Here is a 25,190-nt window from a genome sequence, read left to right as displayed (position 1 = left end):
GTTGATTGCATATCAGCCTATTTGAACATCAACTGTTTCCCCTTCTGCGGCTTCCCTCACCCAACCAACTTCTTCATCACGAAGCATTATATTTTCTTCCAATTGTTGGCTCATGTATGGCTCGATTTGTGGATCAGTTGAACTCATATCAAATAAACCTCTTTGAGACATCTTCACCACGACTTGCCAGTCTGGTTGTAACGGGTCTGCAACATACCAAACTTGCTCTGCTTGGGACGCCAAGATGAAAGGTTCATTGGTAATTCGATCATCTCGGTACAACAAATGATTGAAGTTCACCAACGTGAAATTGAAGACATCTTCTTTCTTTCCGTGAATGTTGTCAATCCAATCACACTTAAACAACACATGTTTCTTCTCACTGGAATATCGAATCTCAACAATATCTGTCAATTGTCCATAATAGTACACATACCCCAGACGAGGATTCTTGTCTTTTCGACTAGCATAGCTTATGGTATCTGCCTTCAAAGCTACACCACAATTTTGTGTGGCTCGACGATCATCCATGGCCTTTACTCGATACCGAAACCCATTCAGTATATACCCGTTGAACCTCCTTGCCAGGTTATGAGGACCATTTGCCAATAGAATAATCTCTTCAGAAAGTATGACATCAGTAGTCCTTCGCAAAGTTTGGACCTATTTAACACGAAATGTAAAATTTAAAATGTAGATCGACTTAAGTAACTAGAATCTATAGAGTTAAATACATACATGTTCCTTGAACCAAATGTGAAAAGTTTCAAAATGTTCACGCCGAAGTTGATGATCGTCGACACGAGGCATTTTGAGCTTAAGTACTTCAAGGTGTTTGCTGTGTAGATTGAAATTTTAGCCATACAAAAATTTTAGTTGAAAATTCAATAAACATAATAAAATATTGAGTGAGTGACTTAACCTACTTTATGAATGGTTGAACCGCGCTTGTATTGCATAAGATGTACCGATGAGCTTGTACCCAAGAAGTATTATCAAGATAAAAGCTTGTGTTTTCACCAGTAGCATGACCCAAATTATCAGCACCACTATAGTTCCTCACGGGTCGACTAGATTTGGTTTCCACATCACTGAGATATTGTGCACAAAAATTCATGCATTCTTCCATAAGATATCCTTTAGCAATTGATCCTTCAGGACGAGCTCTATTACGCACGTATTGCTTCAAAGTAAGAAGATACCTCTCAATTGGATACATCCATCGAAACTGAATCGCTCCACCCAATAACGCTTCATCAGCTAGATGTATAGGCAAGTGCTCCATTATATCAAAAAAACTCGGAGGAAATATTTTCTCTAGATGACAAAGTGTTACAGCGATACGATCTTTAATATATTGCAAATCCGTCGCACGATTCACTTTCGAACACAATTGTCTAAAGAAATTGCTCAATTCAATCAAGTGTTCAATTACATTCTTCGGTAACGATCTGCGAATAGCCAATGGAATAAGTTGTTGCATCAGAATATGACTATCGTGGCTCTTAAGACCCCCAATGCTTCTATCATGTAAGCGCACACGACGTGATATATTGGATGAATACCCGTCGGGAACTCTTACTTCCTTCAACACTTTCAAGAACAAATCTTTCTCATCCTTGGTCATCGTGAATTATGCTGGTGGTAAATAGGCTTTATTCGACCCTCTTAACTGCAAATGTAGGGGTTTTCTAATATTCATATCTTGTAAATCACGCCGAGCATTAACACCATCCTTCGATTTTCCTGCAACCCCTAATATTGTCCACAACACATTGTCACAAACATTCTTCTCTATATGCATCACATCGAGGTTGTGTCTTATTAGATTGTGCTCCCAATATGGCAATTCATAAAAGATACTCTTTTTCTTCCAACTATGGGTGCGATGTCCAGCTTTCTCCTTCTCTACCTGTCTCCTATGCCTCTCCTTAAGGTCATCCCTATTGTATTGGGTTAAAATACCCTCAGATTCTAATTGTAGCAACATCTCAGTTCCAGACAACAATTTTGGTTTGAGTCTGACTTCCCGACTACCATCAAATGATACTTTATCCTTCCGGAATTTATGGCCAGTAGGTAAAAATCTGCGATGACCCAAGTATGATTGTTTCCTACTATGCTTCAACCAACACGATGTAGTTTCCTTATTGCAACAAGGACATGCATATTCTCCTTTAGTGCTCCATCCTGACAAGTTTGCGTATGCAGGAAAATCACTAATTGTCCACAGTAAAGCTGCATGCATTTGAAACATTTGATTTGTTGATGCATCAAATGTTGACACACCCTCATTCCATAGTTCTTTCAACTCCTCAATCAACGGTTGCATATAAACATCAATCTTGTCACCAGGTCCTTTCGGGCCGTCAATAAGCACAGATAAAATTAGAAATGGTTGCTTCATGCACATCCATGGAGGCAAGTTGTATGGAATGAGCACAACAGGCCAAGTGCTATGAACTATGTTCATCGTCCTGAATGGGTTAAAACCATCAGATGCTAAGCCAAGCCTTACACTTCGGCAATCATTACTAAAGTCAATATTCCGACGGTCAAAATCTTTCCATGCAAGGGAGTCAGCAGGATGCCTGAAGACACCATCATCAGTTTGTTCCTCTGCATGCCATCTCATTAACTTGGCCGTCTTGGATGACATAAACAACCTCTGCAACCTTGACTTTAAAGGAAAATACCTCATCTGTTTTGCAGCTACTTGTTTGCCACCTGTGTTAGGACCATTTGAACCACCATCACCATTTGATTTCCATCTAGAACTGTTGCATATGACACATTTATCAAGATTGGCATCCTCGTTTCGAAACAACATGCAACTGTTGGGACATGCATCCCACGTCTCATACGTGAAGCCCAAATCTGTTGTGACCTTTTGAGCTTTATAATATGAGTCCGGGAGTTTCACACCCAACGGAAACGCCTCATTCAATAACTCAAGCAACATGTCAACAGACTTGTCCGTCCACTGATTAAGCACCTTCAAATGTAGAAGTCGAACAATGAATGACAAAGATGTGAACTTCTGACAACCCGGATACAATTCACTTTGTGCATCTTGAAGAAGTTTGAAATACTTTGCAGTCTCTGCATTTGGACCGAGCTGGGGTTCAGATGCACGGGGATCAGGCCCTTGTGGTTCATCACCCTCAACACTTGTACCGACATGTGGATTTCCCATAGCCCCTTGTATCATTCCAATCATATCATCTCCAATGTCTAAATTAGCTAATGTTTCATTCTCTCGATTACTATGCAGAGATATGTAAGATTCCCCATGATTAATCCAATGTTTGTATTTTTTAAAAAAACCATTCAAAATCAGATGCTCCCGTACACCATCTCGTACAAAATAGTATCGATTCTCACACTTCCTACACGGACAACTGATCATCGAACCTTCAACCCTATTGGTGTAGGCAAACACAAGGAATTCATCAATCCCATTAATGTATTCACTCGACATCCTATTTGGCAAATCAATCCAACTCTTATCCATCATCTGTACACATCCACAAGAATATCTCACCAAAGTAACTCTAAATATAATACCTACACATAAATATTCACTCGACATCCTATTTGGCAAATTAACGAAATGTCTAAAATTCCTATTTAAGAGCATATGATTTGGAAAAAATAAAAAAATAAAAAACTTGAAGGATTGAATGGTAAAATTGATAATTTATGGATGAAATAGAAAAAAAAAATTGATAATTTAAACTTGAAGGATTAGAGCATATGATTAGAGCATATGATTTTGACAAACTATTTCTAATTAGAGCATATGATTTTGACAAACTATTTCTAATTAGACAAACTAGATATATATATGCATATGATTTTTACTGATTTTGACAAACTATTTCTAATTAGAGCATATGATTTGGAAAAAATAAAAAAATAAAAAACTTGAAGGATTGAATGGTAAAATTGATAATTTATGGATGAAATAGAAAAAAAAAATGATAATAGTTGAAGAGATATAAATGAAAACAACCATAAAAATAATTAAAAAAATTAAAAATACTAATTGATAATAATTGATAAATGTTGATAATAATTAAAAAATAAACAGTTTTATATATATATATATACATATATATAGACAGATTTATTAATAACCATGAGACAAATCTGTTATATATAGACAGATTTCAGATTTATATACATATAGATTTATATACATTGCATATATATATAGACAGATTTATATATATAGATTTCGGATAAACAGATTTATATATATATATAGACAAATTTCAGATTTATATATATATATATAGATTTATATACATTGCATATATATATATATACACAGATTTATATATATATACACAGACCGAGAGAGAGAGAGAGAGAGCATACGCAGAGGGAGAGAGAGTCGTCGCCGGAGCACCACTCTTGTCGCCGGAGCCGTCGCCGCCGCACCACCGATGTCTTCCTCGTAGGCCGTTTGGGGAATTTGGGGGTGAAGTTAGGGATTTGGGGAGGAGGATCGAGCGGCAGCCAAGAGGAAAAAGGAGGGTTTTTTTTTTTGGACTTTTTGCGACGGTATGATGTAGACCGTCGCAAATAGAAGGCAAAACGGCGCCGTTTGCATTAATCCTTTTTTGCGACGGCAAATTTCCGTCGCAAATGATATGTGCCGTCTCCAAAAAAAGGTTTTTTGCGACGGTTTTATTTACCGTCGCTAATACTTCCGCATTTTCGACCCCTCCGCTTGGTTTCATTACCGACGGGTCAGTACCGTCGCTAAAGGGTATTATTTGCGACAGGTGCAGTTACCGTCGCAAAAAACCGTTTTTTGCGACGGGGGGCGCGGCGTCGCTAAAACTCCGTGTTTTTTGCTATGTTTTCTTGTAGTGTGTTTATTGTGAAGATTTAAAAGTACTACAAACCATATTGCTCATATAGATCACAGTAGACAGTACTTGTATTTAATTCATAAAAAAAAATCATTGAAACTTTGAATTGATGTGATTTTAGGGTTAGGTCATGTCCATCATTATTAATTGTGGACTTTGTATGTGACAAAAACAATGTTTTATCTGTGTTGTCTCAAATCTATTTTCATAACGCCTATTATAATGTATCGACCAACATGACTCTGATTTGACCCATTTGGCATTGCAGTCTATTTAGTTTGAAAGCATTTTTGCAGCCCTTGATTTTCTTTAGGGTGTGTTTGATTGCATCTTTAAAACATACAATAGATCACATATTAGTTATCTAATTACCACATTAAAAAATCAGGTTAGTAGGGGTCACTTTTAAATATTCAAAAATCAAAACTCACTCCCAACAAAAGCCAAAATTGAACCCCTTACAAAGAGGGTGCCAACCTTCACAAAACACTATACTAGTTGCACTTGCATTCCTTGTCTCCCAACCAGGTCAAAAAACCAAAATGTCAAAGTTGTTCATACTTCTTTCTTGACATCATATATATAAAATGCCATGATCAAAAGCACAACTTGTATGTATCTTCAAATAATCGCTTGAATCCTTAAGTAGCATGTTCATAAGAAAAAGTAGATTCCATGAGTATAACGCAATGGCTTATAAATTCCATAAGTAAATTCCTTATATGTACATGTGTTATGCATTTGATTTGATCTATAAACTAATTCATCCATGTTAATGTCCACGAACAAAGCAAATAACAATGCAAGCACATTTGCCAATGCTCTAACATCAATTAATTATAAGCAACTAATAATTTAACCACACCCTCCAATACTATGCTACCAATTGAAAAGCAAATAATAATTTAAGTACACCCACCAGTGCCCTACCAACAGTTGGGACTCATTTTTCAACTTTTACTCATTTGTTTCTATCAATGAAGCATCAACATTTCAGACCATTAGTTTCTTAAACCTATTCATCCATGTTAATGTCCACAAATTGATTCATTAACATTTCAATTATTTGAATTGGGTTTCCTATGTTTTATGTTCAATTCCGTCAACTATGCATGAATTTCAGCACTCAAAGAAACATTTGTTGCTAAACTTAAGTTCTGACAATTAAAAATCACTGATTACTACAACTTTTAAAACAGAAATTAAGCTTTGGTTGAATGACTCAGTATGTTTTGTGGTTCCTTAAGAGCAAATAACCAAAGGTACTATTGTGAGTCACAAGCATCAATGAAAAAATATATATAAAAACAAGAGAATAATTTTCAAAAACTAAGTCAAATAAAAGGATCACACATCCACCAATTCAATAATTTAAAATTTTACACTTTCTTTGCATCGTCTCAATTACCAAACAAACTAAAGCACACCCACAGTTTTAATTTCTACACCTTCACATTATCTTAACTACCAGACAAACTAAAGCTTTCAACCCAAATAAAACAACCAAAAAAAAGAAGCAAAATACAGAACTAACAAAAAAAAAAAACAGATCTCATCTTCATCAATTTCAAGTTCTACAAAGCAAATAAAACAACCAACACCATCAATGGACACAATAACACTCCAAAAAAATTAATTTAAGGTTTTAGTATTTTAGATAACATAGATCAGAAAAATCACTCAGGTTCTTATAGACCTCATTAAGCTTACGGTTCATGTTAATCCTGCAATGAAGGCAATGCACATCTTTCATTGCACGTTGATGACAAATTCATATCCACCACGATAATTGTAATGGATCCTGACCCAAACCTATCCAATCAAAAAGATAAAATCAAATCAAATATATAGTATCACAAACACAAAAACAATGTTTGGTTAAAGCAATCAATAACATGTTTGTAAGAATTCATAACATAAATGTAAATAAAAAAATTAAATTGGACATCAACAATACCTGTGCTTTCTATCTTGAAGCACAACTAGTCTTGGCAGCAATTGAAACCCTCACATATACATACCAATGACACAAAAATAGAAGCTATGAAAGAAAATTAACAAAATCAATACCAAAAACAATTGAAGAAGCTCTCTATAATCAAGATTCATTCCCATAAAAACCAAAAAAATAAACAAACTAAAGCTATAAAAAGTGAGCATTAACAATTTAAATGCTTCCTTGCACAAATTGACTTCATAAAATCTGCATTTTATCATTTTATAACATGAGCAACAATCAAATTTATATTAAAAAAAGGTATTACATAGGCAAAATTTGTAATCAATATTGCAAAAGGAAAGATATTCGCCTACTCAGTCTGTGGCACTTCCACTCAACTAATAGAAAGGTTGGTAGAAATTCAGTTGCATACCACTCTTAGAAATTCAAACTAAGTGTTTTAAAAGGCACATTTGAGGCGCACACCTTAGGGCCGTGGTGCACGCCCCATGCATTTCATTTAAATTTTTGCTCCATCCTTGTTCTATGTGTGTGTAACTAAATGGTATTACAATCCCTTTACTATAAAATGTAAACGCATGTTTTGAGTCCCAATTTTCATATCAAAAAAAGCTCTAGGCATTAAGCAAAAGCTCTAGGATTGCAAGATGGATATAAGGCTTTGGAATTCCTTTCAATGTAGTAAATTATAATAGTTTCGGCCAATGATTAAAGCTACTAGGCAATTTGGTCCCGGTTTAAAATTAAAATCACAAAGGTATTATATGGTGTGAGTTCTTTATCTAAAAAAAGAAACGAATCACGTTAATAAATTGATAAAGAAAGATAAATAGCATAGGGCAAAGGCAGATTTTAATGTTATTTTTGAGAAATTTTTGAAACCTTGAATGTTATTTGTCATGATTTTTGGAATATTGAATGTCGTTAAACCAAACCAAATCAAACCAAACCAAGCCTTAAGTCCCATCAAATAGGGTCGACTACATGAATCCCTCTTCTCCACTAGGCTCTATCTAAGAATATTTGTTTTATGTTAAAAACTTTGCCTATATTAATATTTTGGTTATCTTCAACGACTTGCACCTTGCTTCAATGAAGCGTGCGCCTCGCCTTGCATCTCATGCTTAAGCTCCAGGAGACCTTAGCGCCTCAATACGCCTTCAAGTCACTTTACCAAGTTACTCATATTCTATTAACATCAATAAATAATCAATTACACAATTGATTGACCGTATCCTATACAAAATAAGAATGTGCATAGGAATCAAATGACCCAATCGATTGGCCATCACCAATCGATTGGTCAATTGATTGGATGGGCTTGGCCACCACAACGTTTGAAATTGATTATTAAAGAGTGTCTCTAAACCTTCACTTCCCTTATCATATTTAAACTTGATAATTAAAGAGTAAAAAGTGAGCTCCAATCAAGGGGATGAAAAAAAAAAGACAAAACTACCAAAACTACCATTGAAAACTGCAAATATTGTTAGATCTACTATCAAATACTACAAATCTATCAGATCTATCTGTAGACACCCCATTTTTGACCGTCCTCAAGACTTGGACGTCACCGTTTGAACACTCGGTGATTATCCACGTTTGTGTTCGTTTGGAGTTCCCGGAGGTCTCGGCTCGCGCGCCTTGTCTCGGGATCTCCGAACTCGACCGTTTAGTGTCTGGTTTTGCACCAAACACTTGTGTTTTGCCTTGGAAGGGTAGGGTAGGGCTTGTGGACCATCCCCACCCACCACCGGCAGTGGCTAGAGGCCACCGGCTGGTTTTTGCTGCCACCGGCAATGTATATTGCCGGCCGGCACTATTTGTTGCCGGTCAGCACTTTTTAGTGCCGGCCGGCACTCTTTTTGGCCAAGATGGCATTTTTGGCCGGCCGATTACTGTGCATCTGCTTTTGCAGATATTTTAAGACAGTTGTCTTGCTTTTGCTCCCCTCCATACACGTGTATGGAGGGATCTCCCTCTTATGAAGCTTGTCTTGTAAGCTTTACAAGACAAGAAGTGCCATATAGAGAGAGGTTGGTCTCTTGGCTTGAAAAAAGAGGAGACTTAGGATATTTTGAGAGCTTAGACAGCCATTGTTGAGCTCTGGTTCTAGGGCTTGAGTTACATACACGCCCTATATCTCTTTCCCTCTCTTTTGTGCTCTAGGTGTTTTGTGTCTTACTATTGCACACAAACACCTAGTGTTTCACCTTCCTCTTGGAACTGAGGTTCTAAGGGACTGATTTTGAAGTTTTGGTGTTGGATTCAAGCCAAAGGAGGCCATTGGAGCACCATTTGTGAAGGGGTCTTCAAGGGTGAGAACCTAGTCTCCTTTTTCCCCATTCTTGCACCTTATTTCTACCTGTCTTAAATTCGTTTTTGAGCTTGGTGTATAACACAAAAAAGTTCTGTTTTTTAGTCCTCTTGATTGTTTATTAAGAGTGTTTTGTGGTTTGGGTAAGTTTGAACACCCTTAGGCCTTAAAAGGCCTCATTTTGTGCCCTTTTGTGCTAGCTCCGGGATTTTGGTGTTGGGGTCTCTTCACCACTGAAATCTTGAGGGATTTCAGTGGTGAAGGTGATGCCTTGAAGTCCCAAGAAGGAGAGGGCCACCCCCTCTCCTTGTTGTCCTTGAAAATGGCATGTTTTGGCCTCTTGAGAGAGCATTATGTTCACTGCAAGAAAAATAGGTTTTAACGGCGTTTTTTTAACGGCGTTTTTTTAAACGCCACTTTTTTTAATTTTTAATGGCGTTTTAGAACTGCCACGTATTTGTTAACCAAAACGGCACCGTTTTATAATTGAAAACGCCTCCAAATGCGGTAGGCACACGCGCGTCCTCCGTCCTTCCTTATTTTGAATCTCAGCCATTTCTTTCTCTCAACCCTTATACGCACACACATCTCTCTCTCTCTCTCAACCCTCTCTAAGCTCCATCGAAGCTCCATCGAAGCTCCATCTGCACCGGCGATTTCGAAGATTCAAAGCGATTTCGAAGCTCCATCGCCAGCACGATCTGCACCGGCGAGGTAGCGAGCTCCACCGTCTCTCTCTCTCTCTCTCTCTTTAGTGAGAGATTCAGAGCTCCACCGTTTTATTCTGACTTGATCATTGTTTGCAGAGATTCAGAGGTTCAGTGATTTCAGAGCGATTTCTATTTCGAAGCTCCGTCGCCACCACCATCTGCACCGCCGATTTCGATTTCACTAAGGTGAGCTCCACTGTCTCTCTCTCTCTCTCTACCTACACTTTCTAACGCTAAAACTCTCTTTTCTCATCTTCCAGAAGCTCAGATCTGAACTCTGACCCCTCGATTACTCGCTTTTCAAGCTCCAATGGCGGTAGCACAATAGCCAAGCCTATATGTTCAATCTGCTACGAAGATCTCAATCCAATCATCGAAGCCCTTCAATCAATCTCCATTTGCGGCCATGTCTTCCACGAGCTCTGGTCAGTCACTTCTATACTCACATATTATAGTTATATCTTCACAGTTGTTCACTTCAATCGATAATTATTCGAGAACGATCTTCAATTTGATGTGTTTTTTTGACAAACCTAGCCTTCAACAATGTATCGAGTACTGTTCAAATGTGAAGAAAAAACGATGTCCTGTATGCAAGCAGGCCTTTTCGGAGGCCAATGTTAGTCGGCTTTATTTCCAATCAGTAGGCAACCTCTATCAGAAATTGATCAATTGCGAAGATAATCCAGGGGAGTTGCATAGGGAAATGGAGAAATTGGAAGGGAAGGTTTTAGGACTCAGATCGGCGATAGAGCGTCATCAGAAAGATGTCGAAGAACTCAATGAGGAGGTAATTTAATTTCATTGCTGTTCTTTTCAAATTGTTTTTTTCAGAGGCATACAGTTCTTTTCAAATTGTTGAGTGTGTTTTTTGTGTTTTACATGTTTACACAGGTTGATTGAAACCTTCTCATTTAGCTCCTTCCTTGTATAATAGGAACTTGATAGATCAACTTTGGAGTGCGTAAGGCTGCAGGAAAGGAATATGGTATTGGCCAAAGAGCTTGCAACGTTGAAACTGTAAGTGCCTTCATACTAGTGACAGAACCATTTATGTTTCGAGTCTCCAAACGAACTTTGTTGATTATTATGGCTGTCTGATCGAAACACTTCGAGATCGAATGTTTAGGCCCTAACACATTCATTGAAACACTTCGAGATCGAATGTTTAGGCCCTTTTTGTCTACAATCATTCCTGAGAATTCAAGGTAGGTAATATCTTCTCTGTTTTTTAGTTCCTTACATAGATTTTATTTTGTATATTATGTGGCTATTTTTGATAAAATAAATTTCCCAACATAATAGAAGTTGGATTACCAAGCAGGCCTTTTCGGAGGCCAATGTTACTCTGGATTTGTGCATTATTAATGGATAATAGGCAGCGTCTGAAATTTTCAAATGTTGGTATTTATTCATTTATTATTAATGGATAATGGTATTTATTCATTTATTATTATTTTTTTGTTGGGTATTCTCGTAGCTCTGTGATGGACGATTGCTTGCAAATAACGGGTGAGTTGCTGAGATGAGAGATACTTTATTGAAAAAAGAGAGTTGGTGAGAGATAAGCATGTGATGGGAGCAACTGGTGTTGTATTACCAAACAGTGGTAGCAAAGTGTATAGATTGTGATTTTTTTTTTTTGTCACATCTGGTTCCTTTGTTTTCTTTTGTTTTTACTTTGAAGGACATAATACGTATGGAGAGAATCAAAGTGTTTAGTTGCTTGTTGAGAGTGTCGCAGCTTGTCAACATATTGCCTTAAAATTTGAATCCTTGGTTCCTTACCATGTGCTCATATTGGTTGTGCAGTCCACATTGCCTTGATGGCCGAAGTGGTTGGTTATGATGCTACTGGGGAGTACTTACTAGGTCTACCTGACACTGGAAAAACTACAGAAACCTACAAGGCTCTGGTTCTCATTTATTATTGGGCTAGAAGACTTAAACATATGGACACGATTTTGGAGAGATGTGAAGGGATGGATGCCGATACGCTTCCTAAAGCTGTTGATAAAGCTATTCAAAAAATCAAACTACGAAACGGTGCCCTGAATTTGTTCACTTACAATCTGTGGATATGTTCATATGTATCAACCAATAACATTGACACAGTTAGAACGATTCTTGATGAAATGACTCACGACTCTGGCTCTAATAAATGCAAGGTAAGATATGCAAACCTAGCAAACATATGTATTACCTTGGGTAACTTCATGAATGCCGAGTCTTCCAACACACATGAAACTATCTCTCTTGGCTGGGTAACTTATGATTTACCAATTATCTTGTATACCGGTTTGGGAGACAAACACATGGTTGATAAAATCTGGAATTTGAGCATGTCAGCACAGGAAATAACAGATAGGAATTACGGGTGTATTCTTTCTTCGTATCTCATGCTTGGTTATTTGAGAGAGGCCGGTGAAGTTATTGATCAATGGAAACAAGCTTCTGCCGCAGAGTTAGTCATCTCTGACTGCGACAGGCTGTCAAAAGCATTTTCAGACGTTGGGTTGATGGAAACAGCTGAAACATTTCACTCGCTTCTGACTGAGAAGGGCTGCAATATCATATAGATGAGTCAAAGCAAGGGCAGGCCCGTGTTTCAGGTGATCCGAGAATGATGATCTGAGAGAAAATAAGTTGGGCTTGCTGCTCAGAGTTGCTGTTCTCTGCTTCTTGTATCCATGATCCTGGATTTTAGTTTTATCAAACCCACGGCTCCATTTGATGTTTCCACAAACTTTTGTCTCACTTGGCATTGCATCTTTCATGTTAAAAATCAAATTTGACAGTAGATTAAGATCATATTGCCAATAAATAATGACCTTGTTTGTTTTAATTTATTTATTTTTCATTTTGCACAGGTTGTGTATATATAATTTGTAGTCGAGTCATTTCTTAAATATAAAGGGTTATTCTCATAAACCTGGTGGATAAGTATGGACCCAGAAAGAATAAGAGGGGCATCAAGTCTGGCGGCCGCCACATTAACCCCATAAATAGATTTTAGATTTTTGGAGATTCTGGAGTTGGAAAATCATGTCTTCTTCTGAGATTTGCTGTAAGTGCTTTGGAATGTTTTTCACTTTCTCCTATATTTCTTCTTTTTAATGAATAGTATATTACATTCTTATTGGATGTTAGTTGAACATGTTCCTTAAGTTAAAGCATATTGGTGGCTTGTTGCACCAGTAAGTAAGGGTAAACTCACGACTTAGATAACCTCTGCATTACAGCTGGATTTGATTTGTTTATTTCTCTCTCTCTCTCTCTCTCTCTCTCTCTCTCTCTCTCTCTCTCATGTTTGTATATGTGCATATGATTTTGTACTTGAGCTTCCAGATTGGTCAGTGGAGGATTGCTATAAACTTGTACATATTAATTTTATTCTACCGACAGTAAATATCATTTTCCATAACCTGATCCCCTTCATTTAGATGTGATGCCATTACAGTTTACCAATTTGCTGTTAGAGTTTTGGCATCAACATACTGTTTATGTGTTTCAAACTATTTTGCTCTTTACAGGTTTTTTGCTCTCAAATATGTTGCAGATGCTGCTTGCATTGTGCTACGGGTAGATCAAGTAAGCCAGTAACTACTAGTTTCATGGTTTACTTTTCCCTTCATTAATATTTCTCACTTTTGTGTTTCTTTTTCTAAGTTTTATCTTCTTCTTTTTCTTCCCTGTATTATAATCCAATTCATGTATTTGTAATATGTTCCAATTTCAATTTTTTACTGACTTATCATTTAATTTTCCATTTTCAAGTGATGTTTGTTTCAGTTTTAATAGACTTACTGACATAATATTTAGCATCAGGTAAGTTCATCAAAATCACGAAATTACACCATACTCCAACATATACTCCAACATATGTTTGAGGTCTGGGGGGTGGTAGGTAGTTTAGCCTTTTCTGCATCATGTGGAGTGCTGATACTGTCATTTATGCAAATTAATTCATGTCACTTACAGATGGATGTCATTGTTGTGTTCCTGAGAGATTTATATCATGATAGCATTGGAGCTTTCGCCATCTATAAGTAGTGTTTTTTTATTTTTTTGGGGTCTGCATTGATATTCTGTTAGACATTAGTAGTTGGTGCATTTCACTTTTTAGATTTGGTGCATTAAAAGTAGACTTTCGTGGTGAATAAGCAGATTCAAAGGTATGCTTAAGCAGAAGCTTTCATTAGAGGCATAATACACCCCCCATCTGTTCTATTTGGTAGAACACTCCCATGTGTTTCAAGGATTGTTGGTGAAAAGAATTGCCTGTGTTCATACTGTTTCACTTATTTCCCGATTAACTTATATTTGGGTGGTTGTAATTTTTTTTTTTATTAATTGTGAAAGTTAGGATAATACACAATAGGGTTAACCACCACAAGGTTGCTTACATTTTGAAATTGTTTTTTCTGTAAATTTGGGTAACGTTTCTTTCCATAATCAGCCAAGTTGTAATGGTATTGTAGATCTGAGAAGGGTTGCATTATAATCCTTACTTTCCTGGGGGAGCCATTGCTATGCCTAAAATGCTTATCGATGGTGCTGTTGAGTATGAAGATGGTACCCTTGCAACGGAATCTCAGGTTGGTTTCTCTCGTACTTTTATATTGTTGTGCTTATTATCGTAAATCATATGAGACAGTTAAGCTCATATTCTAATATTGGTGTAGATGGGAAAAGATGTTGTGACATTTTTGTCATGGGCTGCAGAACCAGAAATGGAAGAGAGAAAACTGGTATGTTGGCTTCAATATTATCACACGACATTACATTAGGAGGTAAGTTAATTTCTCGTGCGTGTACTTCTCTTAATGCAGATGGGATTCAAGTGGATATTTGTACTGTCATTGGCATTGCTTCAAGCTGCTTATTACAGGCGCATGAGGTGGTCTGTTCTCAAGTCTCGTAAGTTGGTGCTCGATGTCGTCAACTAGATATATCCTCTTGTGGGAGGACTTGAATTGGCAATAATTATAATTATTTTATAAAGCCAATTATGTTTTTCTGCTGTGAAGAATTTGTTCAACTTGTCCATTGGTAATGTGGGTGACCCAAAGAGCTAAGTTTTCAATTCAGGGAGAAATAAGCGACTTGTATAAACATGTGTTGTTCTTTTGGAATTTTGAACTAGTTTAGAATAGTTGTTGAATGCAAAATTTTCCTGGATAGCTTCCAGTGTGTATTTGGTTGATCCTATCATTTTCAGATTGATCATTGTTGTGGTTGGTGGTGGTGAAAATAAGAGTGGAGCTGCTGTGTGTGTGCAAGTGAAGTCCTCTTGGCCTTGTTTGAAACAATACCACATTCTTTCTCTTGGGGACAGTATGGTGTAAGAACGCCTCAAGATACTCCAACATATATTTCAATTCCCCGATTAAATGATGTAATTGTTGTGTGTGGGGAAACCTTGGAGGTGGAGATGGGGGTTTGTTACTTTGTTTTTTTGTTTATGTATAGGGTCCTGAATTAGTTAAGAGGCAATGACTCTTGTCATCTTCCTCTATTGAGAGAAGTTTTACCTTATGGCACTTTTTGTTGTCAAAATTATCTTTTGATCATTTTTTTGCAGATGTTTACACCACAAAGATGTTTCAGCTACTGCTAGCTGCTTATTCAACAATAAGCATTCAAGATGCTTCTCTCTTCTTGGGAATGAATGAGGATGATGCTACAAACTGTAAGTTTCTAGTCTTTCTTGTGTTACAAACTGTATTCAACAATAAGCATTCAACATTGGCCCAGATTTTTGGTTGGATTCAAATTTGAAAAGCGTTTTTATTTTTATTTTTATTTTTTCTTTATATGTATTTAGTGCTTCTTGGTATGTGATAAAATATTCTTGTTAGTGCTTCTTCAAGTTTTAAGGACTATTTATAAATATTGGGTACGAATTTTTCAATTTGTGTTTATTTTGGTGAATCTCATTATAGTTTATGTTATGATGCAGGCATGTAGACCAGTGAAGACTACAACTTTAATGCTAAGACATGATTTTTGTATATATGTTAGTTTGTGGTTAATGTTAAGACATGATTTTTGGATATATGTTAGTTTGTGGTTAACGTTTTGGATTTTGGATATGTTAATTTTGTGGGTAATGGTGATTGGATATTAATTGAATGAGAAAGTAAATTAATGCTTCATTACAACTATTTGAATGGGAGTTGTTATTTTATATTAGTGTTATTACAGATATTTTTTTAGTTCAATCAAATAAAATTAGTACAATTTCCAAAAAAAAAAAAAAAAAAAAGGGATATGACGGCGTTTTTACAAACGCCTCTGAAACCTTACATATTAACGGTCATATTTGTTTAAAAAGATATGACGGCGTTTTTCAAAAAACGTCGCTAAATATCGTCAGTGACGTCAGCGTGTGTTTAGGAGGACATTTGGCGGCGTTTTTAAAAACGCCGCCTATACTAATATCACGACGTTTTTAAAACGCCATAAAGCTATAGCGACGGCCGCGTCATCGGCGTTTGGTGCTAAGCGTCACAAAAAGAATTGGTGGCGTTTTTGACACTTTTAGCGGCGTTTTTTAAACGCCACTAAAAGTTGAATTTCCTGCAGTGGTTTGAGGGTGTATTGACCATGACTTGGCTGCTTTTTATGCTTAATATGTCATGTTATGCCTCTGTTTTTACTTGGTTTTGGTACTCCATGCATGCTTAGCATAGTTGCCATGTAATGCCTTGTTATGCCTTAACATGCCTTAGGTTGTGTGCCTCTCTTTCTAGCATGTTTTAGGCTTACGTTTGTGAAGATTTTGTGCTTATCTTGACATGTTTTAGGTCTGTCCATAAGTGTTTGGGTTGATTTTGGCATGCTTGGTATAGCTCCTTTGTATTTGGGCTTGTTGGCCTTGAGTATATGAATGTATAGCATGCCATCCTTGCATTGTTTTGGTGATTTGGGACCATCCACCATGCCATTTCAGACCTTATTGTATGCTTGAGAGCTCGCATTTGATGTCCCTTTAATGCCTTGTAAGGTTGTCATCTCATGCTCCATGTTTTGGTGATTATGCATGCCTTTGTTTTCGAGTCATTTGGATGCCATCTAAGTGGTCCTTAGGCCTTGTATTAATGTCCCAAAACTCTGTTTTTGGTCAATGAGTTCATGCCATGTTTGGTCTTGCTAAGTGTAGTTCAATACTCCATTAGCTTGCTTCAAGCAGTTAGGCCATTTGTTACATGCTTGGCTTGATTTGTTGCTTGGTTTGGCACCATGTATTAGCATGATTTTCAGAGCTTATGTTGCATGCTTTTAGTCCATGAATGCCTCTTTCAAGTGTGCTTGAATGTTGCTTGCTTTGTGCCTAAGTGTTGGGTCTTAACATGTGTATGTGTGCATGTGTGTTTAGCCTCCATCTTTGGGCATTTTGGCTACTGTTTTGGGCCTTATTAGAGCTGCCCAAATCATGTTTAAGACCACCTTTGCATCTATTAGCATTGCCTCATGTTTGCTTGTATGCTTGCATAAGTGTCTTGCCATGCCATGTTGCATCCTTAGCTTGTATGCCTAGGTTGCATTACATTGTGCATACATGCCTTGTTCCTTGACTTGGTGATAGGAATTGGGCCTTGATTTGTTTGATTGGTTTGCATGCATTTGAAATCAAAGTTGCATACTTGATTCCTTGGGCCATCATGCATGGAAATGCGTGATTGGTGGTCCGAGAATCGAGGCACATGCCCCTTCGAGTCATTACCATGATAAGGGACATGATTGTTGCATACATGCCTTGAATTGTGCTGCCATGCTTTGCCTTGCCCTCTGTTGCTGTGAGTTGCAGGTTCTGCAGGCTTTCTTTGCCGACCGGCAGTGTAAGGTGCCAGCCGGCAATCTTTTCTCTGCCGATAGCTTCATTTTGTGCCGATGGCCACACACCACTGCCGGTGGTAATTCCACTCAGCCGGTGGCACTTCCCAGCACCCAAGGATGTAGTCCTGAGGTTTTGGCAGCCTTCAGAGAAGTGAAGGAAGAGGCAGCTCATGCATGGCGGCGCATTTCCCGGGGCGGTTTCCTGTTTTCCTAACTTTAGTTAATTTGTCAATTAATTAATGAATTTGTAATATTTAATTAGCTTGCGTAGTTAATTATCTGTATTATTTATTCGGTCCCTCCGAGCGAGGGCAAATCTGTAATAAGTGTGGGTGAGTGTGTGTATGTCTCCCAATCCCCACTTCTTTCTTCCCTTTTATTTACCTGCTTATGATGGTAGATTAGGGCACGTTTAATTTAGCATACCTTATGCTATGCATGCGTGCATTCATGCATTTGTATCGCATGCATTAGGCTCGGTACATCACGCTAACTGCATTTGTATTTCAATTCACAAGTTGAATATGTGATAGTTGATCGCATTGCACATGCCATGTTTAGGTTAGCCGAGCCTATCCGATTGCATCCTGTATGTGTTGCATTAGTCAAAATTGACATGAACTAGGACACGCATGTTTGCTAACTAGTTTACTGTTTTGGCACGGAGTATGATCTAAGTATTTATGTTTTAGCATCCCGCATGCGTGTGAATGTTGCCATGACAGTATGCTTGCCATGCGGCTAAATGCTTATATGATAAACTGTTTGAAATGCCTGTGGGTGAAGGTTGGATTGTTTGAGTTGGAAAAACTCATTGAAATCCGTGTTTTAGCCTACTTGCGAGTAGCAAATTTCAAAGCATTTTCAAAACAAACGGATATGCAATGTTTCTTTCCAAATTAGGCAATCTAGTCTATACTTGTTTGCTGCGCGCATAATATAGTAATTCTAGGCTAATAAATGGAATAAGAACACATAAACATTTTCAAAATCGGATATCATGGTTAGTAGAGGCCGGTCTTCAGACCGAGCGAAAGGGGGTGCTCATAGCTGACCTTCCCCGATCGTACCCAAGCTCCCGAGCCGAGACAACTCCGGTGATGACGGACATGTGGCCTTCGGCACCAAGTCAGGGTTTCCTAAATTTCCCCATTTTAAAAATATTTAGGTGGCGACTCTGTATCTGGCAAAGCAGTCCATGTTTGGCACTACTTTTTCAAAATCTGTTTCTCAAAACGATTTGCCAGATTTGAACTCTTTGGTTCAGATTAAGAACCGCGACAACAAAAATCGCGAGTCCGAACTGTAGTAGCGAGGGCCCCCTCCCCTCCGCGGGCTTGCTACACTATCGATTAAAAAAAAAAATTCCATGCTAAAGTTCCCATCAATTCAACCCCGACACATGGCATTTAATACTTATCTAGTTGCATAAAATTCATGCTAAGTTCTAATACATAATCATTATTTCCTTATATTTGATCTCAGTTTTTTATTGTCAATAAATTACTTCATCTGATTTTCAAATCAAATAAGCATCAAAGTCCCAATACAAAATTTAAATAATAAATAAATCTAAAATTGCATCATTAAATAACTGACCACCTATTTTTTGGCATCGATGTAATTCCTCACACCAGGTATCAACTTGTTGTTCGAAATCAAAATGATAAAAAATGCACAAGATGAACTTTACTTTTTAATAAATAACAAAAATGCACAAGAAGTAGGTGTAAAATCAAGTACTAAGAAGAAACCAATTCCTTGCCCTATCAAACAATACTTAGTTAACTTCTTTGCCATCTAGAATGACTCGTAAACAATATATACAAGGTCTAAACTAGATGCAATTTAATTGAATCCTTTACATCCCAAAGATGCAATTTAATTTATTTTTCATGAGAAATGTAACAAGAAGAGAACCCAAAAGCTTCATGGATTCACATTACCTCCCTTACAATGAAACTACAAGAGCTCACTCGCTCTCTACGGTAATTGGAAGCTAAAATAATAGCATACGACGAACAACCAAAATTCTCAAAACCAAAATTCTCAAACTAACACAAATTATATTAATGTTTGATAACTAACACTAATTTAACCAATGAATTGTTTTTTTAAATTCAATAATTATCTTATAAAATAACGATTATTGTGTTCTTAATAGTTTATATTTAATAATTAATGCTTATTACATTTAAGACAAATTTTAATTAAACAACATTACACTTGGGTAATTAGTAAATTGTGATTAACAAATTTTATAAAAATTTGCTTAAAAGGCATAATATATACCTTAGTTAAGTAATGATATATGAATTGGAGATAAAGCATGAGTTCTAATGCCATGTATCCTATCATAATATTGGCAACCACCGACACTGTAAAGACTCAATATCACTTTTCTACAAGTCAGCAAAATTAGTTAACTAATCGATTGTACATCTAAAATTTTGCAAAAGCATCGATTAACTAATCGATTTAAACTAATTACCCAATCCAATCATTGAACCCCCAACGTTTAAGCAATGTGAAGTGTTAATACTCATTTTCAAATGTCAACAAAATATACAAAAATGAAGGTTTAAACAATAAAATTAGGTATGAAAAAAAAAATACCACTTCAAGAACTCCAAAAAATCAAAGGGATATGAAGAATGCCCAATATCCTTTGCAAGAATCTTAAAAATAAAATAAAAACAAAGAACATGGAAACCGTCGAGGTTGTTGATCTTTGTTTTTGAGAACTACCTTGATTTTTGTTACCATCAATAAAACATCAACATTTCAGACCATTAGTTTCTATTAACCGATTCATGCATGTTAATGTCCACAAATTGATTAACTTTCTGCTATTTGAATTGGGTTTCCTATGTTTTAACTTCAATTTCGTCAATTATGCATCAACTTCAACACTGAAAGAAACCATTGGTTTCTAAACATAAGTTCCAACATTTAAAGACACTAATTACTACGGCTTTTAAGATAGAATTTAAAATTTAAATTCAAGCACCAAAAGGCAAGAACAATTAGTACTATCAAGATTTATGCTTCAATTAGTATGTGATGCTCCTAATAAATGACATAGCGAAATATTTTACATGTGGGATAATGTTGGCCCACCTTTGTTGGTTGGTAGTTGAGAGACATTGAATGACTTGGTGTGTTTTGTGGTTCTTTAAGAGCAAACAACCAAAGTTACTATCGCAAGCAAACAACCAAAGTTACTAAAAAAAATATATAAAATAAAAACAAGAGAGAACAATTTCCTAAAACTAAAGCCAAATAGAAGGATCACACATCCACCAATTCAATAATTTTAAATTTAACACTTTCTTTACATTGTCTCAATTACCAAACAAACCTAAAGCACATCCACAATTAAATAATGATAGTGTAGTTTGAAGGAATGGACACCAAAAGAAAAAGAACAAAAACAAATAAAAAGAAAACCCATAACGTGTAGCTAAAGTCTACATAACCTACTAACATTCACTCACTAAGTTTATGTAATGGATATAAAAGTTTTGAATTGAGTTTGAAATGAATGATGTGACATATGATATTTGATTCAAAAACTTACAACTTATAACCAAACGCACAATTCAAAATTCTATTCAAAACTCATAAAAAAAATTACAAAATTACAAAAATATTTTTTATTTAAAATATAAAAATAACAGGTAAAAAAAAACCGAACACTGTTCCGGTCAACCAGACGGACGTCCGGAGGATGACCTGGTAGACGTGTTTTGAAAAGTGGGTGTGAAATCAATTTTGAAAGCGCTAACCAAACACTACACTCAAACCAAGGGGTGGAACTTGGATTCCAGAGCTCTACCAAACAAAACCTATATGTTTCACTTTCCACACATTCCATTGTCACATTCAACAATGATAATGAGCTCAATTAAAACCACCAAACCACCATAACATGTAAAATCTCTAAACATTAAAACACATTTATTTTTAAAAGAATACATTTAAACCCATTAAGGAAGAACATATATAAACCTACTTTTAGAATTAACACCAAGTAGAGAAAAATAAAACAAATTAAACCTATTAAGGAAGAATTGACAATGTCAATGCAAACACAAACAATCAGCCACCCCCCTTCCTACATTTATTTTTCTTCATTCATTTTGTCATTTTTCTTCTCTCTTCTTTTTTAAATCCATATCAATTTCCCATTTTCTCCCACATGAGCTTGTACAAATAGTTGTCCATTCAGGATCACTACCAATAACTTTAAAAGGATTCCAAATTAAACAAGGCTGATAAAGAATACTGTGCATTAGCAATAATTGAAAACAAACTAAAAAAATCAAAGAAATTAACTCGCTTCAGCTTATTTTGCCATTCATTCATTGGTTTTTAAACCAATTATGCTAGCTGCTAGGCTCATCACATATCTTTTTAGCACATTTATAGTGATCCCGGGTTTACCCTTGTTGTACAAGTGATCCGGACATGTGTCCGTGGATGTTAGTAGTTGATTATTATCGTGTTTACATTCCTTTTTCTTCATATTGAGTTATGAGATGTGTTGGGCAGGTTTGTTACAGGTTGGTTGTGTTTGGGAACCTAGTGTTGCTGCCCAGATTTTTTGTCCTTCGCTCGAGCGAGGAGTTTGTCGCTCGAGCGAGAGTGGTGTTGCGTCTGGTTCTGAACCTGAGAGTTCCATTTCTTGGCTCGAGCGAGCTTCCTTCGCTCGAGCGGTCTGGATTTTTCTTCGCTCGATCGAGAACTTCTTGGCTCGAGCGAGAGTTTTCTGTGTCTGGTCGCTCGAGCGACCAAGTCTTCGCTCGAGCGAGCGTGTTTTATATCAGCGGACAGCAGCGTCTAAAACATCACTTTTTCACTTTCTTTTTGATCCAAAACCCTTAATCCGACACCCTCTCTCTCTAAACTTGCACTCTCTCTAAGGTTTGATCTCCCTAGGGTGTGAATCTAGCCTAGGGCATTTGTTAAAAAGATAGAGGGCGTTGAGAGCTTCGATATAATCTGAAAAAGTTTGGATTTGGAACAAGTTGATCTTGGAGTCTTCATCTCCTTTTGGGCTAAAACTTCGAGGTAGGGATATCCTACTCCTCTCTATGGGTTTTGTCTTTAAATTTTGGTATTTTGAGATATTGGGCTTGGTTTGGTAATTTTGTGAAAGTTTGGGGCTTTTGTGTAATTTTACAAAAGTTGGGGTTTTATTCATAATAAACCTAGATGCATGTTTGGCATAGAAAAATGGAATGATTTGTTGAATCATTGATGAAAATGGGACCTAAGGGTTGAAATGTTAATTATGGGAATTGACCTAATTACATTGTTTAATTAATTGGGATAATTAATTGAGAAGAATGAAGAAATGAAATGTTGATTGAATATTCATTTGTGCATTTATTTTCTGTTTAGAAATAATTGCTTTGGGCTATCGGTGGAGGATAGTCGTGATTGTTGTAGACAATGCATGATGATTAGGTAAACTAAAACTAATCAATGAAATGTGTCATGGAATTTGACTGTTGATAGAATACATTAATTGTATGTATTGTGTGATTGTATATAGAACAAATGTGTTTATATACGTTATGTGTAGAGGAGGAGATAGGGGATGTACTCCGCGGTTTAGGGGAAGATAGGGGATGTACCTCTAAACCGGATAGGAATTGGGAGGAGATAGGGGATGAACTCCGTAGACACAGCTCATATGCTTGTCTAGAGAAGTGAAGATAGAGCTCATATGCTTATCTTTGTGAAGTGTGGATACAGCTTATATGCTTATCTGTGAATGTGGGATATTGTTGTTATACATATCTGTTGAGAATGTGGATATAGCTTTTATGCTTATCTGAATGTGAGATATAGTTTTTATACATATCTGTGGAAATGATGATAGAGCTAGCATGCTTATCTGTTGAAAAAGGGAAAATGAAAAGTAATTGGGACTTGTAAGTCGTTTGACATAAATATATGATTTATGTGATTGTATCAGTGTTGTCCATCTATCAATTGCTAATATTTTAGTCATTGTCCATGGTTGGTTTAGTGTATTTCTACTGGGCTGTGGCTCACCCTATATGGGAATATCATTTTCAGGTGCAGGAAGCATGCCACCTCCAAGGACATAGCTGGGAGGCTAGTGGCGGACATACTTTTGTCGCTTAACTTTTGATGTATTACATGTAACTTCAAGCCTAGGGCTTATTGTGTAAACGAGTTAGTACTCTTTTGTTGTAACCAAGTGTTAACTTGGAAAGCTGTAAGCCCGTAGGGCATTTTGTTATGATGTTAACATGTAATACTTATGTAATGGAACTCTGATGAATGAAAGAATGTGGTTAGTTTATATGTAAATGTATGTCTTATTTGATGGGTTTATTGTTGTTATTTTGAGGGCGTTACAACATTGGTGTGAGCTGATGGCAACTGAATATTAGCGTATAACGCATAATTAATCAACATGCCAATCATCAAATATCCTTTTGAATAGTGGATATTTATAAGGACATAAAAATCCAGGAATATTTTATGGTGATGCATATGTGAAACGCCAGAAAAACAACAAATGCCATTCTAGATGGCATCTATAATCTTATATTAAAACCACGTCATTTTAGTGAAAAATATTTGCTATTTTTTTCTTTTGGAGTTTTGGGGCCACCTCTTATCTCAGGTTTTTTTTTTTTTTTTTTTGGTACCTTGAAAGAAAAGATTACAAAAGAAGTATAAAATTCTCTTAATGAAGCACAGTGACCCCATTCGAATCATCTACAATGATTCAAAGGTAAATTCTATGTCATGTACTCTTCCTTTTGCATTAATTTTGTACTTTTAATTGCAATTAACTCGATTTTAACTAGAGAGCGAGAGGGAGAGGGAGAGAAAGTGAATCACCATGAAAACCATGAGGCTCTAATGGTCTTCAAAACTCCAAAACAGTAGCAGTCACACCTGGAGAAACAAAAAAACAAGAAAAGACTTTGTTCAATAACGTATCCTTTAGGGGGGGAAATTATCCAAAAAAACTACAAATCAAACTCATACTATTCATGTGTTCCGAAACAAAAAGGTGAAGCAAAATATGACTTTAAAACAAGATGATCAAACAATATGCATGCAATAGCAAATAGTCACACCGAAATAATGCACATATTGTCAAGTAGCAAGCATAATGATGCAATCCTAACATCAATCCTATGGAAAGTCCTATGCTCTTTAGGACTCGAAGTGTGAGTAACGTACTATAAGAAACTTGTGCTCTGATACCAATCTGTCACGACCCCAAACCGCCCCTATTAGTTTGGTGCCGTGATGGCCAGTAATCCGGGATTACCGAAGGCCAACTTTCAAAATCCACGCACAAACAGAGTATGAATATATATAGGGCTCACAAGTGCGGAAGCAATAATTTAAAAATACAAGTGGTCCATAAGAGCAGTGCGTAAGCCACATGGAATAGCATACAACTCTACATAATATTACAA

General features: G+C 36.6%; 1 protein-coding gene, 1 long non-coding RNA gene and 1 pseudogene across 3 annotated transcripts; all 3 read left to right on the top strand.

Moving 5' to 3' along the window:
* The first annotated feature begins 9,521 nt into the window (after nucleotides 1–9,521).
* LOC114306711 (uncharacterized) lies at nucleotides 9,522–11,654 on the top strand. Of its 2 annotated transcripts, none has more exons than XR_014338023.1 (5): nucleotides 9,522–9,874; nucleotides 9,967–10,056; nucleotides 10,131–10,295; nucleotides 10,408–10,660; nucleotides 10,808–11,654. It is a non-coding gene; the product is annotated as an uncharacterized LOC114306711 (long non-coding RNA). The 2 variants fall into 2 exon arrangements; XR_014338024.1 differs by having other exon boundaries at nucleotides 10,765–11,654.
* Nucleotides 11,655–11,696: 42 nt separating this feature from the next.
* LOC145797983 (pentatricopeptide repeat-containing protein At5g09450, mitochondrial pseudogene) lies at nucleotides 11,697–12,449 on the top strand (annotated as a pseudogene).
* Nucleotides 12,450–13,442: 993 nt separating this feature from the next.
* On the top strand, nucleotides 13,443–15,137 carry LOC114285680 (cytochrome c1-2, heme protein, mitochondrial-like). The gene is made up of 4 exons (XM_082883192.1): nucleotides 13,443–13,461; nucleotides 14,352–14,468; nucleotides 14,556–14,621; nucleotides 14,703–15,137. The coding sequence occupies exons 2-4, from the start codon at nucleotides 14,403–14,405 to the stop codon at nucleotides 14,817–14,819; spliced, it is 249 nt and encodes an 82-aa protein (XP_082739318.1). The 5' UTR covers nucleotides 13,443–13,461; nucleotides 14,352–14,402; the 3' UTR covers nucleotides 14,820–15,137.
* The last annotated feature ends 10,053 nt before the right edge of the window (nucleotides 15,138–25,190 follow it).

This window comes from Camellia sinensis, chromosome 8, assembly GCF_055761805.1.
Source record: "Camellia sinensis isolate YWXY chromosome 8, ASM5576180v1, whole genome shotgun sequence".
Lineage (NCBI taxonomy): Eukaryota > Viridiplantae > Streptophyta > Magnoliopsida > Ericales > Theaceae > Camellia > Camellia sinensis.
Note: the sequence above shows the minus strand (reverse complement) of the source record. Positions and strands in the feature narration are given on the sequence as shown.